The sequence below is a fragment of the Salmo salar genome, chromosome 21 (assembly GCF_965601325.2).
Source record: "Salmo salar chromosome 21, fSalSal1, whole genome shotgun sequence".
Lineage (NCBI taxonomy): Eukaryota > Metazoa > Chordata > Actinopteri > Salmoniformes > Salmonidae > Salmo > Salmo salar.
In genome coordinates this window covers 14,437,704-14,451,222 of record NC_138311.1, presented here as the reverse complement: position 1 = coordinate 14,451,222, position 13,519 = coordinate 14,437,704, and the positions used below count along the sequence as shown (strand labels likewise).

Here is a 13,519-nt window from a genome sequence, read left to right as displayed (position 1 = left end):
CTAGTTGTCTTCGTTCAGAATAGGTCTCCTAATACATTATTTATTTTTTTTACAGTGCATTCAGAAAGTATTCAGACCCCTTGATTTTTTCCACATTTTCTTACGTTGCAGTCTTCTTCTAAAATGTATTACATTTGTACTTTGCTCCATTCATCTTTCCCTCGATCCTGACCAGTCTCCCAGTCCCTGCAAAACATCCCCACAGTATGATGCTGCCACCACCGTGCTTCACCGTAGGGATGGTGGCAGGTTTCCTCCAGATATGACACTTGGCATTCAGGCTAAAGAATTCAATCTTGGTTTCATCAGACCAGAGCATCTTGTTTCTCATGGTCTGATAATCTTTAGGTGCCTTTTGGCAAACTCCAAGCTGGCTTTCATGTGCCTTTTACTGAAGAGTGGCTTCTGTCTGGCCACTCTACCATAAAGGCCTGATTGGTGGAGTGCTGCAGAGATGGTTGTCCTTCTGGAAGGTTCTCCCATCTCCACAGAGGAACTCTAGAGCTCTGTCAGAGTGACCATTGGGTTCTTGGTCACCTCTATGACCAAGGCCCTTCTCCCCTGATTGCGCAGTTTTGCCGGGCTGCCAGCTCTAGGAAGAGTTTATGCTCTGTCATGCACTGTCAACTGTGGGACCTTATATAGACAGGTGTGTGCCTTTCCAAATCATGTCCAATCAACTGAATTTACCACAGGTGGACTCCAATCAAGTTCATGGATGATCAATGGAAACAGGATGCATTGAGGCTCAATTTCAAGGTTCATGGACAAAGGGTCTGAATACTTATGTAAATAAGGTATTTATGTTTGTTATTTTTAATAAATGTGCAGAAGTTTCTAAAAACCTGTTTTCGCTTTGTCATTGAGGAATTGTGTGTAGATTGATAAATAAAAACACTTCATCAATGTTAGAATAAGGCTGTAACGTAACAAAATGTGGAAAAAGTCAAGTGGACTGAATACTTTCCGAATGCATTGTACAGTATATGCATGTATATCGTGTCCGGGTGGGAAAGCCCCATGTTCATTTCGGAATGGGTCCAACTTTTGAACCCTGTGAAGACCTTTTAACACATATTATGCAATCTCTATTGCACTCCACACTCCCCTCTCCCACCTGAACAAGAGGAACACCCATGTGAGAATGCTGTTAATTGACTACAACTCAGAGTTCAACACCATAGTGCCCTCCAAGCTCATCACTAAGCTAACAAACCTGGGACTGAACACCTCCCTCTGCAACTGGATCCTGGATTTCTTGACGGGCCGCCCCCAGGTGGTGAGGGTAGGCACCAACACGTCCGCCACGTTGACCATCAACACGGGTGCATGCTTAGTCCCTCCCTGTACACCCACGACCGTGTGGCCGCGCACGACTAACGGCATCATTAAGTTGACACGACGGTGGTAAGTCTGATCACCGACGACAATGAGACAGCCTATAGAGTGGCGGTCAGAGACCTGGCAGTGCGAAGCCAGGACAGCGACCACTCTCTCTCAACATCAGCGAGACAAAGGAGGTGATTGTGGACTACAGGAAACGGAGGGAAGAGCACGCACCTATTCACATCGACAGGGCTGTAATGGAGCGGGTCCAGAGCTTCAAGTTCTTCAGTTTCCACTTCACTAAGGATCTACCATGGTCCACACACACACCAATACAGTCATGAATATGGCACGACAACACCTCTTCCCCCTCAGGAGGCTGAAAAGATTTGGCATGGGTCCTCAGATACTCCAAAAGTTCTACAGCTGCACCATTGAGAGCATCTAGACTGGCTGCATCACCTCTTGGTATGGCAACTGCTTGGCATCTAACCGCAAGGCACTACAGAAGGCTATCTGCACTGACCCCTTCGGTACTGGTACCCTGTGTATATAGCTAAGTTATTCTCATTGCAAATTTAAAATGACATGTTATTACTTTTCTATTATTTTTTTCTATTTTCTTTCACTCTGCAATGTTGGGAAGGGCCCTTAAGTAAGCATTTCAGTGTTAGTCTACAGTTTTTATGAAGCATGTGACAATTAGAATTGTATTTTGTTCAAAACTCCTGCCGGTGCTAAAGTAAATGGGTTGATTGCTTTGCAAATGGATACAGCAACCCAGAAAGTTATGACATTCTGAAAGAGGCATGAAAAATAACCCTGTGTGTAGATGGAGCATGAAAGGACTGACTGCTTCCTTTATGAGCATTTCAGCCATCTTCTGTCACCCCTCCTTCACCAAGGCACAGCATGCATTGCTCAACCGCCATCGGATTTAGCATCCGCACACCGGAGAGGTAATTGACTGCACATTGGATGCATGGGACATACCAGAGGAGAAGATCCTTCTCGTCCTAACTGACAACAGGGGAAACATAGTCAAGGCTATCAAGCTGTTCCACAACAGGCAAAAGAATACCCGTGACCAACCAACAACCAGAGCTGGCCATAGCTTTGAACTGCACGGCAGACGATTATCTTTTTAAATCTAAGTCACATTAAGATTGATTTATGAATTATAACTTAAATGTATTACTTCTCCCCCAGTGGCAAGAAGTGACGTCCCCCAAAAAACACTATTGGCCAACACGTAAATGGATCCTACCCTCGCACACATATGCTACTTTCTGTCCCTAACATTAACATTGAAACTAAATAATATAAAAACAATAGAAATGATTTTAGAATACTCAAACTAAATAAAAATGGTAAATGAAGTCTGAAAACGGAAACTAAACGGAATTTTAAATATAGATCTAAAAACAAATAGAAAATCACAAAACTATAATATCCTTGTTTCACTGTGAAATTCTACTAGATCAATTGTCAACGCCATGCTTACATTTGTTTTTATTGTAACCTTATAAAATACAACATTCAAGGGGGTTTCCCCTGACGTTCAATATGTGGAGCGTTTAGACAAAAAATAAACATTCTCTGTGTGTGATCTGGACGTGGTACAGAGACACATGAGCCTTCAGCAGCAGAGCAGCCAGACTTGTGAAATGGTGGTCCTCTGATCGGCCGCCCTCAGGCTGAGAGGGAAAGCAGTAGCAGAAATACTATAATGCGTCCCAAATGGCATCCCATAGGGCTCTGGTCAAAAGTAGCGCACTATATAGGAAATAGGTCGCCATTTGGGGGACACACAATAACTCACACCTAGCTGATCTGTTCAAGAGGGTTCTGAGTACAGAGAAATCTGTATTCCTCCCCCTTCTCATGTCATCCTTCACTTTTCATAGAAATTGACCTGATTTTAGTTGGTCAGTCCTGTGGGTTCAAAGTCTTGAAAATAGGAAGTCACCCCCCTCTAGTGGGTAAATGGGCATAACTGGACGGTGATGACCGGTACGGAAAGGGTTGCAAAATTCCCTTAACTTTCCCAGAACTCCCGGGGTTTCCAGAAATCCTGGTTGGAAGATTCCCAGAATCAGGAAGTATTCCAGAATCCTTCAACCATGATTTTTGGAAAACTTTTGCAACCCTACTTACTGCAGGGGAAGATGTAATGATAGGCTCTCTCACCGTTTAGGAGCCAGGAGATGTTAGGTCGAGGCTTTCCATCCACTGAGCACTGCAGAAGGAAGTCCTGGCCCTCACTCACTGAACATCCCTTCAGGACTGTGCTGAACGCCGGGGGCTTGCCCTCCAGCCGTGGGTCTGTAGGGGAGGGAGTACACAGATAGTATATTAACATTTACAGTATATTACATTGTATTGGAGCTTTGCAGTACATTTAAAATGAGGGAATGTGTGGTAATGGTCAGTCCAAGAGTGACAAATGTGGTATTAGCAAAGTGGGGGTACATCGTGATTCTGCACCCTTCTCCCAAAGTGTGCACTTGCACACTCCCATCTTAGATTTAGCAATGCTGGAAATGCCCTCCAACCAAAGCTTACACCAATCCAAAGCTTTTATATCGATGACGGGGAGTGTGCCAGTGCACACTTTGGGAGAAGTGGGGGAAAATCGGGACGCAGACTGGGTATCTGACAAGATGCAATTTTCCTTCTTTCCAATAGATGGCATAGGTAGACAAGAACTGTTACAGTCATTCCTAAAGGATGCTCACTCCCAACAAATATATATTGCTAGTCTCAAGCAAAATAAACTGAACCTGCATAGTGTTTGGCACTGTTCTGAATTATAGAAAATAAACGCGATAAAAATGCCAGACTCACCCTTTTGCTGCAAATTCAATCACTGTCGACTGGTGCAAACAAAAACAACTAGACAAGATATCAAAACCTCTCCAAATCCTCCACTAAAATAGTTTCACTTTGATTATCATTAAATAAACAAGCAACTTTTATTTGGTTACAGACAAACGGCTTATAAGGACATGCAACAGTCTCATTTTAGATTAACTCAGCACTGTAGCTGAGGAATGGACTTAACCTCAATGTGCTCACGTATCCTGCCTTCATCATTACCATGTTTTGATTGAGACAGCCAGGGGAAAGGAATTAGACGTTTGTTTTACCCAAAGGCAGAGCTGGAGACCAGAAACTGCTCAAAACTATTACACTTTCACAACCATAGACCTGTTCACTGAAAAAGAGTAATGTAATGAGCCTACACAACCAGGGCCTTAGTTCACCCTATTAAAGCAAAATGTACTTATTTACAGTAAACTCCATCCCAAACGGCACCCTATTCCCTATATAGTGCCTTACTTTTGCCCAGGACCCATAGGGTTCTGGTCAAAAGTAGTGCACTATATAGGGAATAGGGTGCAATTTGGGATGCAGCTTAAGTACTTACTATTGACACTGAGGATCCAAGTAGAAGAAACCTTCCCAGTGCTGGTGGTCATGGAGCATCCATAGGTTCCACTGTCCCTCTTCTGGACGTTGGTCACAGTGACGATGTGTGTGTTGCCGTCCTGCTGGAAGGTCAGCCCTGCTCTGGGTCTCAAAGGGAGGCCATCTTTAACCCAGCTCAGGCCAGGCACAGGAGAACCTGAGACTGGAAGAACACGTCAGTCAGTCAGTCTAATGGGATAAACATGCAACAATGAAGTAGCTATTAGTGAACATTGTCCAAATGGCCCATTAAAATGTCAAAAACATCTCAAGTGGGAATGTGTTGGGAAGGTCTTGTACTATTTTCTCGGATTAAATATAGAATTTATATTAAAAAAACATATCAAAACATGGAATCGCAAAATGTTTTGAATCACCTTGGCATTTGAATGTGACTGGGGTCCCCTCCGTAGCATCCTGGCTCTGAGGTACAGAGTCAAATTTAGGTTGAGTTCCTACAGTCAACGCTGCCCTCTCTGACCTGCTCTCTCTGGCCTGCCTTCTGCTCTCTCTGGTGGGCTCTGGAGATGGCTCTGGGACTCCCTTTGGGGGGGGTTTCACCGGATCTCTTGTATCCCTCTCAGGTGCTCTGCTTTGGAGGTGAGGGCTGGTCCTTGCAGTCCCCTGGCCTCCCAGGTGGTGCTGCAGGGTGGTGGAGCTGGCAGCCTTGGGGGGAGAGATGCCAGGCTTTCTAGGGGCTTTGTCTGGCAGGTCCGCAGGAGGCTTGGGAGAAGTCACGACGGTGGTCTTGGGAGAGGCTGCGCTGGTCTTCCATGCTGGAGTTTTGATCTCTGTGCCGTCTTTGGTCTCCCTGGTGAGAGCGGTGAGTCTGGTCTCGGTCCTGTCTCCTGTTTTGGTAGGTGATCGTTGGTCTGCGAGCAGGCCATTACTTGTGGGCTTGACTTCAGGTGAGTCAGTTGTCTTTGGGACAGATGCTAACAGAGCCGAGGGACCTAGGCTGTAGAAGTAGTAACATATGACATTGTCAAACGATTGAATACCTCACTGTGAAGAAATTGTGGAAATATTTTCTAGAAATTCAGCTAACTCACGAAAATGCTTACTCATGAAGTCACACAGTAATATCACTATGCAGGGAATTTTATGAGATACATACTCACATGCCCGGGTCACTGCCTGAACCTAAAAAGGAATGGACACACACTGAATTTCCCCTCTCAAATACGAATCAACATTTCCGAAATATAACTCGGTATTCAGAACTGGCACTGCTGATGAAATACTGTGACGTTAAACGGTACCCTATTCCCCATTTAGTGGGCCCAAGTCAAAATAAGGGCACTACAAAAGGGAATAGGGTGCCATTTGGGACGCCACCTGTGTGTTGACGGCTGATGGCTGAATAACAGGCTGTGTGATTGGCTGCAGTGTCCTACCCTGAACTATCAACTCCGCTGTAGCCGTGGCCTTCCCGGCACTGTTGGCTACAGAGCAGGTGTACATTCCTGCATCGTCCACACACACGTCTCGGATCTCCAGGAGGTGGATTCCGGACTTCTCAAACATGTTGAAGTGGGGAGAAGCATGGAGCTCTTCATCTCCCTGTGACAACCATCCATTACAGAGAAAGTGGAAGAAAGAAAGGGAGAGAGAGAGAGAGAGTGAAGTCAGAAATTCAGAGATGAAGACTCACCATCCTCCATCTTTGAAAGACAGAATGTCTTCTCTATAGCATCTAGAGTTGCAAAATTCCGGTAACTTTCTCCAAATTCTCAGGTTTCTAGAAATCTTGGTCAGATTTCATACTTATTCCCTCCTAATTCCAAGAACATTACAACTGGGATTTCTGGAAAACCTGGGAATTTGGAGAAAGTTACAGAAGTTGCCAAACTTTCTCTGTTCCATCTCACTTTGAGCCAGGTAACCAGGGGCTGTGGACGTCCTGTGATTTTGGCCGAGAATTTTCCAGTCTGTCCCAGTCTGACAAAAATACGTGAGGGTTTTGTCACAAACTTGGGGGGGCTCTCCCCCCAAATACTGGGCCTGCTCTCCACCGCTGGAACTCCAAACCGCCCGCTGGAGTCAGAGAAAACACAATGACTCACTACCTTATCGTCCAAAGATGTGTCTGCTCAATAACATCACTTGAACAAACAAATTACATTTGAATAATGACTTAATATAGCAATATGACTGACTGCCTACATTTTTAAAACACCAACATAAAACATATCTGCATTATTATAAATATAAAAATACAAGATTAAACATCTCATGGAACAAATATTCCGGTTTTAGAGATGGAACAGGATAGGAAGGTTGATTTAAAAAGAGAAATCATACCACCATGTGCAAAGAAGGAATGTGTCCCAAATGGCACCATATTCCCTATATAGTGCCCTACTATTGACCGGGCCCATAAGGCTTTGATCAAAAGTACTGCACTTTGTAGGGAATAGGGTGCCATTTGGGACTCAACCAAAGACATCTTACCCTGTTCTACTGGAGGAGGGGAGGCTGTATTTCTTCCCCGTGTTCCCTGAGAGAAAACATGCCTCAGATAATGAATAAGAAAATAAAAAAAGTATGCATCTCAAATGGCGCCCTATTCCCTATGTAGTGAAAAGGGTGCCATTGGAGAGATAGCCATAGAATATGTCGCTGGTGCAATTCCAGCAGCACGTAAATGAATGTGCAGTGTTGCAGAATGCTTCATATCTCAGTCCAATGCCTTGTAAGATATGTTTGTACTGCTACTTGTTAGAAAGGGCATGCTCCATATGTTAATGTTTAGTGAGCCTGAGGTGCCTAAATAGCTGTTTATGATCTTGGAAAGCTGAACAAAATGTGGAGGATGTCCGAATGTTTCCATACTTCTCCCTGGAAAGCAGTAGGTGCTGGCCCCCCTCTATCATGCATAATGTTACCTAAGTATCCACAGTGTAACTATCGGAAATGGAAAGGTACAGCTGGCATGTCTACACCAAGGAATAGAAAATCAAAGTGTGCTAACACCACTTATGCTAACTGGACAGTATAAATCCAAAATGGCCCCCTATTCCCCATTTACTGCACTACTTTTGACCAGGGCCTATGGTCAAAAGTAGTGAACTATATAGGGAATAGGGGGCCATTTGGGACGAAGCCTCGGTTGGCTTTGGATGGGTTGCTCTAATGAGTTCCTTCTGAACGGGGAATTAGAAAAGGACATTATCTGCAATAAATCAAAACAAAGTGGTCCTTTTGAAGATGATCCATATTCAACCTTATTCCTATCATTACATTGAGTTAAAACATCACTTGGGCACAGTATAAAAGCAGTATAAAAACCCGTATTACAGGACGTCTTATATTTTATGGAGCTGAATAAATGTGCTGGTGTTTAAAATACTTGCCACAGTCTTGGTTTAATTTCACATGAGCTATTGAGGCCGTGCATTTCTCAGGGTTACTTAGAAGTCTGCTTTCTATGCTACATTTTAAATGAGCTACAAAGCAAAGCCAGTGGACCCTGCCAAAACATTTGTTGACAGACTATTCAATTATCTATCTGGTTGGCTGATGGAGAGGGTAAAGTTGTGTTCCAAATGGAAGCCTAGGCTGGAAACAAATTAAGGAGCTTCTGTACCTTCTACAGTGATCTCCACTGTGACCTGGCGACTTCCGGCATCGTTGACTGCCTCACATGTGTAACGTCCCACATCCTCCTCCTGGATACCATGGACCACCAGGCTGAAGGTTCCACGGCTACTTTGTTCAATGGCGAAGCGCTCTCCAGCTATCACTGCTTTCCCATTCCTGGACCACATGACCTGGGGCTCAGGGTGTCCTCTCACCTGGGAATAGATGGATGTGTTTCAGTGGATTTTAAGTATACAAAAAACAGAAGAAAATCAGGCATCAGTGGCTAATGGTCATGGTTGAAACACTGCCCAACAGTGTGCTACTCATAATCATAACGGTTTCCGTAAGAAATGACTGTTTACCTAGCAGATTAGTTTGTTTTAGGCCACTGACTGACACCAGCTCCGTGACAATCCCCATGCCTAGTATGTGTTCACATCCACCATTTTCATGCATCTTCTCAATACAATTGGAGTCAAAGCACAGGAACTCCCAGGGTGTGTGAAACTGACAATCTGTGGCCCATTGGCTAATTAAACTTAATTAGACGTAAAAACAAAAAATGGACACAGCAAACAATAGGATATTTACAAAAACAAAAGGATAAGCATTGATATCAACAATCAGCAAGTGAACTGGAAAGCTACTGATTACTCTCAGCGTTTCCTACTTCCCAGAATACAACAAATACATTACTGCCACAAGTAGCCTGTTTAGTTATCCCGGTCTTCTGTTTTCCAACAAAACCTAAATTTCCACAACTTCCTTTCCCCAGTGCATATTGTATTACTGAAGTTCTTAGTCCTTTCTGACATTTCCATTCCCTCAATGCTTTTTTCCCCCGACATGTCCCAGGTCAGTAGCCATCACTAATAACACCATGTGAAAAGTGGAGTACAGGTGCTGAAAGGGCACACGATATAGCAGAGATGAACAGGTACAGAAGCTCTGTGAAACACTGCTCACATTCCCTGTCTATCTGGAAGGAGCTTCCCACCTTTCTCCGATTCATTTCAGTTCTCGTCGACTTCCATTAAAAAATATACATACATACATACATACACATATATATATATATAAAATTTTATTTAAAATAATTTAAAAAAATAAATAATAAATAAAAAAAATCGCACTACAGCTTATTTTCTCTGAAGTCTTTAAAACATCACAAATCTACAGGCAGAGACCACAGCTAATAAAGGACAGCGGATGGGCAATCTCTCTCTCTCCCACTCTGTGTTTCCACTGGTGGCATGCCAACCATCCTCCCCTTGAACCCCTGGGACTAAATACCATTTCGGAGGAGAACCATGGTAAACCCAAACATGAACATTACATGGGTCTCACTCTGCAAACCAATACAAGCCCTTGAACATACTGGCTTTAAATTAACAGCAATTTTTTTTTATTTTAACCACTGCAGCTGGTACGAATTTCAGATTGAACATACAAATGAATATGGCTCGACAGCTAGTAGACAATAGATTGATTCCATATGGAACTCAAAAGTCTTAAAGGAGGTAAAAAGAGCTGCGAAAGTCCAGCTTCTCTCTGTAAATCGACCACTCTCATTCCAGTCTGTCAAACTAGCCTCTCAGTTTCAATAAAATATTACCTCTGCTGTACCCAGTCCTCCTCAGGCTTGCCCAAAAATAGCAGTACTAGGTTTAAAGTCGTTATTAAATCAAAACAGACACTGGCATTTCCTTAAACTCAGCTGCTTGACGTTCAGTGCCACAGAAATTTTCAAGCTGAGTTCAGACTTCTCGTTCATAAAACTTATTGTGGTCAACCTCTCGACCTCAAACATCCCAAATGACCAAGTTCACATGTCGAGTATAGGAGAAACAATGGGTTGTTTACACACCGAGTCAAGTTTATACAAACCAGACACAAGTACCATATTGGTTTGTCAAGGGAAAATGGCATCAAAACAAAAAGGTTGTGACAGGACTATGGATCAATGCACTGGCAGCCAAGGAGAGCCTTGACTGCTGATCCATCCTGGACATACAGCCTAGCTTCCAAAGAGCATCAAAATATCCAAGAATGTAAGAAGACAAGTAAACAGGGAGAGAGGCATATGAGGAACAAAGAGAGGAATATTGTCTCGTCCTTTTTGAGTCACGCTACTGGCACCCAATGCATCACCACATCAAGAGTACTACTTGCCATAACAAGGCTAATACTTCTGGGATAAAAGCAGACTTTACAATGAAATCCCCTCATAATGAAGAGAGAAAAATGATCAAAGGGAAGCTGAAGTTTGTTATTTTAATCATGTAAGCAGAGCGATTTATACTGCCACCGTTTCCATGTGAAGCAACTATTTTGATCCCTCGTGTCTTTAGACAAGTCGCTGCTCCAAATCAATAAATGTATCTGATGCTCTCGTCTGCTTCTCAAATGACACCTTATTTCCTATTTAATGCTTTACTTTTGACCAAAGTCCTAGTGAAAAGTAGAGCACTATATAGGAAATAGGGTTCCATTTGGGACGAAGGCCTTGTCCTTCTCATTTCCCAAGAAATAGGCCTATGGTTTATTTGGTCCAGTAATTCTCGAAGGTCTTGTACAGAAAATTACTTTTCAACTTCGCATTCTGGAAGACACCTGTAGTGGATTACAGCTGGAGTTGGCCTCTCGAGACTCAAGAATAATTGTCTGGCTAATTCTCAATGGACGTACAGTACATCAGAACCTATTCATGTATTCCCACCAAGTTGTGACCGCTACCGCTGGACGGTGTCAGAACAGGTTTACGTCCCAAATGGCACCCTATTCCCTTTATAGTGCACTACTTTTGACCAGGGCCCATAGGGCTCTGTTCTAAAGAAATGCTCTTGATAGGGAATAGGGTGCCATTTGAGACACATCCCTATTATGTCTTAATCAGACTGAAAAACAAACTGATAAGTCCACATTTGATGAGGAGGTTGAGTGATAAGTTGATTCTCACAGTGCTGTGAATAGCCACTACCCACATTGTGAGAAACCAACATCATTTAGGGACATGTTAATGTATAATCCTGAGCTAACATTCCATTGGAGGGGAAACAATTAAGTATTTGACTGCTGTTTCTCCATTCAAAAACAACCTGTCGTCTTCATCTCATCAACATTGTATTTTTCCTGGCTTCGCAGCCACTTTCAAGCCAGACTGCCAAAAGGCTGCTATGAATTACACATGCAAAAGACAATAATCACCAGTGTTTAACTACCGTTCCTAACAATGGTCAGTGGATGGATGAGACCGCTCTCTGTGGAAAAAGGCCTTCATTGAAGTAGCCAATGTGAACAACGTACGCCATTAAAACCAAATGTAACATTTGAATGTAACCAGCAGCAGAAGAAAGATGGCCGCTTCTCTTACACTGGTCAGAGGAGTCAGCTGAGCGGTGAGTCAGGGTGGAGCCGTGTAGGAGTAGCCTAGAAGTGGTCCACATCTGCTTTCAATAGGCAAGCAGTTTCAACCACCATCAGGTTTCTGGCAGCATACCTTTCACAGCGTTCACATGGAGCCTCCCTCGCATGCTGTTCCCCCTATATTTTCCTACTGGCTCGTAATTATGTAATAATAGAATTCTTTAGGAGGATGAGTTCTACCCTTGGCAGGCCATTAAAATGACTGGGAGGCTGGGGAGAGAGGCGCTACATTGACCCGTGGCATGTCAGACGCCTGCCTCCATGCTGGTGGACATTCCTTGTCTTCAGAGGAGCATCCCCTCACATTAAGAACATGCCCCTTGAGCATGACAACAACAAATGCCTGCCGGGAAGGAAAAAGCCACGTACTGTCATTGTCAGGCAGCACGACCAGCTGACCTCAAAATGGGGACACAGACCTGGTTTGCGATGGACAACTGCACTGTCTACTGTAGAATATAGACAATTACAACTACGGTACTTTTTCACTGCCAATGAACACATTACTTTTTTTATTTATATATATATGTTTCAGGAGAGTCTGTAATTATGCCATATTAATAGTCCTGCAGCACCGCCCAATTACTTGTTGTCCGTGTCCCAAATGGCACCACACACACACACACACACACACACACACGTGTATATGTATATACATACACAACAAAAGTATAAAAGTAACAATTTCAAATATTTTCCTGAGCTTCAGCTCATACAGTAAAAAGGAAATCAGTCAATTGAAATGAATTCATTAGCCCCTAATCTATGGATTTCAAATGACCGGGAATACATATATGCATCTGTTGGTCACGGTAAAGGTGTGGATCACAAAACCAGTCAGTATCTGGCGTGATCACCAATTTGCCTCATGCAGCGCAACATCTCCTTCGCATTGAGTTGATCAGGCTGTTGATTGTGGCCAGTGGAATGTTGTCCCACTCTTCAATGGCTGTGAGAAGTTGCTGGATGTAGGCAGAAACTGGAACACGCTGTCGTACATGTCGATCCAGAGCATCACAAACAGGCTCAATGGACGACATGTCTGGTGAATATGCAGGCCATGGAAGAACTGGGACATTTTCAGCTTCTAGGAATTGTGTACAGAACCTTGCGACATGGGACCGTGCATGATCATGCTGAATCATGAGGTGATGGCGGCAGATGAACGGCATGACAACGGGGCTTAGGATCTGGTTAGGGTATCGCCGTGCATTCAAATTGCCATTGATAAAATTCCACCGTGTCCGTTGTCCATAGCTTATGCATGCCCATAACATAATCCCACCATGGGGCACTCTGTTCACAACGTTGACATCAGCAAATTGCTCACCCATACGTCTGCCTGGTACAGTTGAAACCGGGATTCATCCATGAAGAGCACACTTCTCCATCGAAGGTGAGCATTTGCCCACTGAAGTTGGTTACGACTCCAAATTGCATTCAGGTCAAGACCCTGTTGAGGACGATGAGCCCTCAGAGGAGCTTCCTGTGACGGTTTCTTACTGTTTGTTCAGAAATTCTTCGGTTGTGCAAACCCAGTTTCATCAGCTGTCCGGGTGGCTTGTCTCAGACGATCCCGCAGATGAAGAAGCCGGATGTGGAGGTCCTGGGCTGGTGTGGTTACACGTGGTCTGCGGTTGTGAGGCCGGTTGGACGTACTGCCAAATCCTCTAAAATGACGTTGGAAGCAGCTATTGGTAGAGAAATTAAC

General features: G+C 43.8%; 1 protein-coding gene across 4 annotated transcripts in view; it reads right to left on the bottom strand.

Moving 5' to 3' along the window:
• The window catches only part of LOC106581830 (myosin light chain kinase, smooth muscle), an 88,943-nt gene that overhangs the window by 47,299 nt on the left and 28,125 nt on the right, over window positions 1-13,519 (bottom strand). For all 4 annotated transcript variants that reach the window (XM_014164225.3, XM_014164223.3, XM_014164224.3 and 1 more), the window contains 8 exons: window positions 8,387-8,594; window positions 7,252-7,297; window positions 6,669-6,834; window positions 6,195-6,360; window positions 5,919-5,940; window positions 5,175-5,755; window positions 4,757-4,960; window positions 3,517-3,651 (listed from right to left, as the gene is read on the bottom strand). In XM_014164225.3, the coding sequence (XP_014019700.3) occupies window positions 3,517-3,651; window positions 4,757-4,960; window positions 5,175-5,755; window positions 5,919-5,940; window positions 6,195-6,360; window positions 6,669-6,834; window positions 7,252-7,297; window positions 8,387-8,594 (1,528 nt within the window). The remainder of the gene's footprint in view (window positions 1-3,516; window positions 3,652-4,756; window positions 4,961-5,174; window positions 5,756-5,918; window positions 5,941-6,194; window positions 6,361-6,668; window positions 6,835-7,251; window positions 7,298-8,386; window positions 8,595-13,519) is intronic.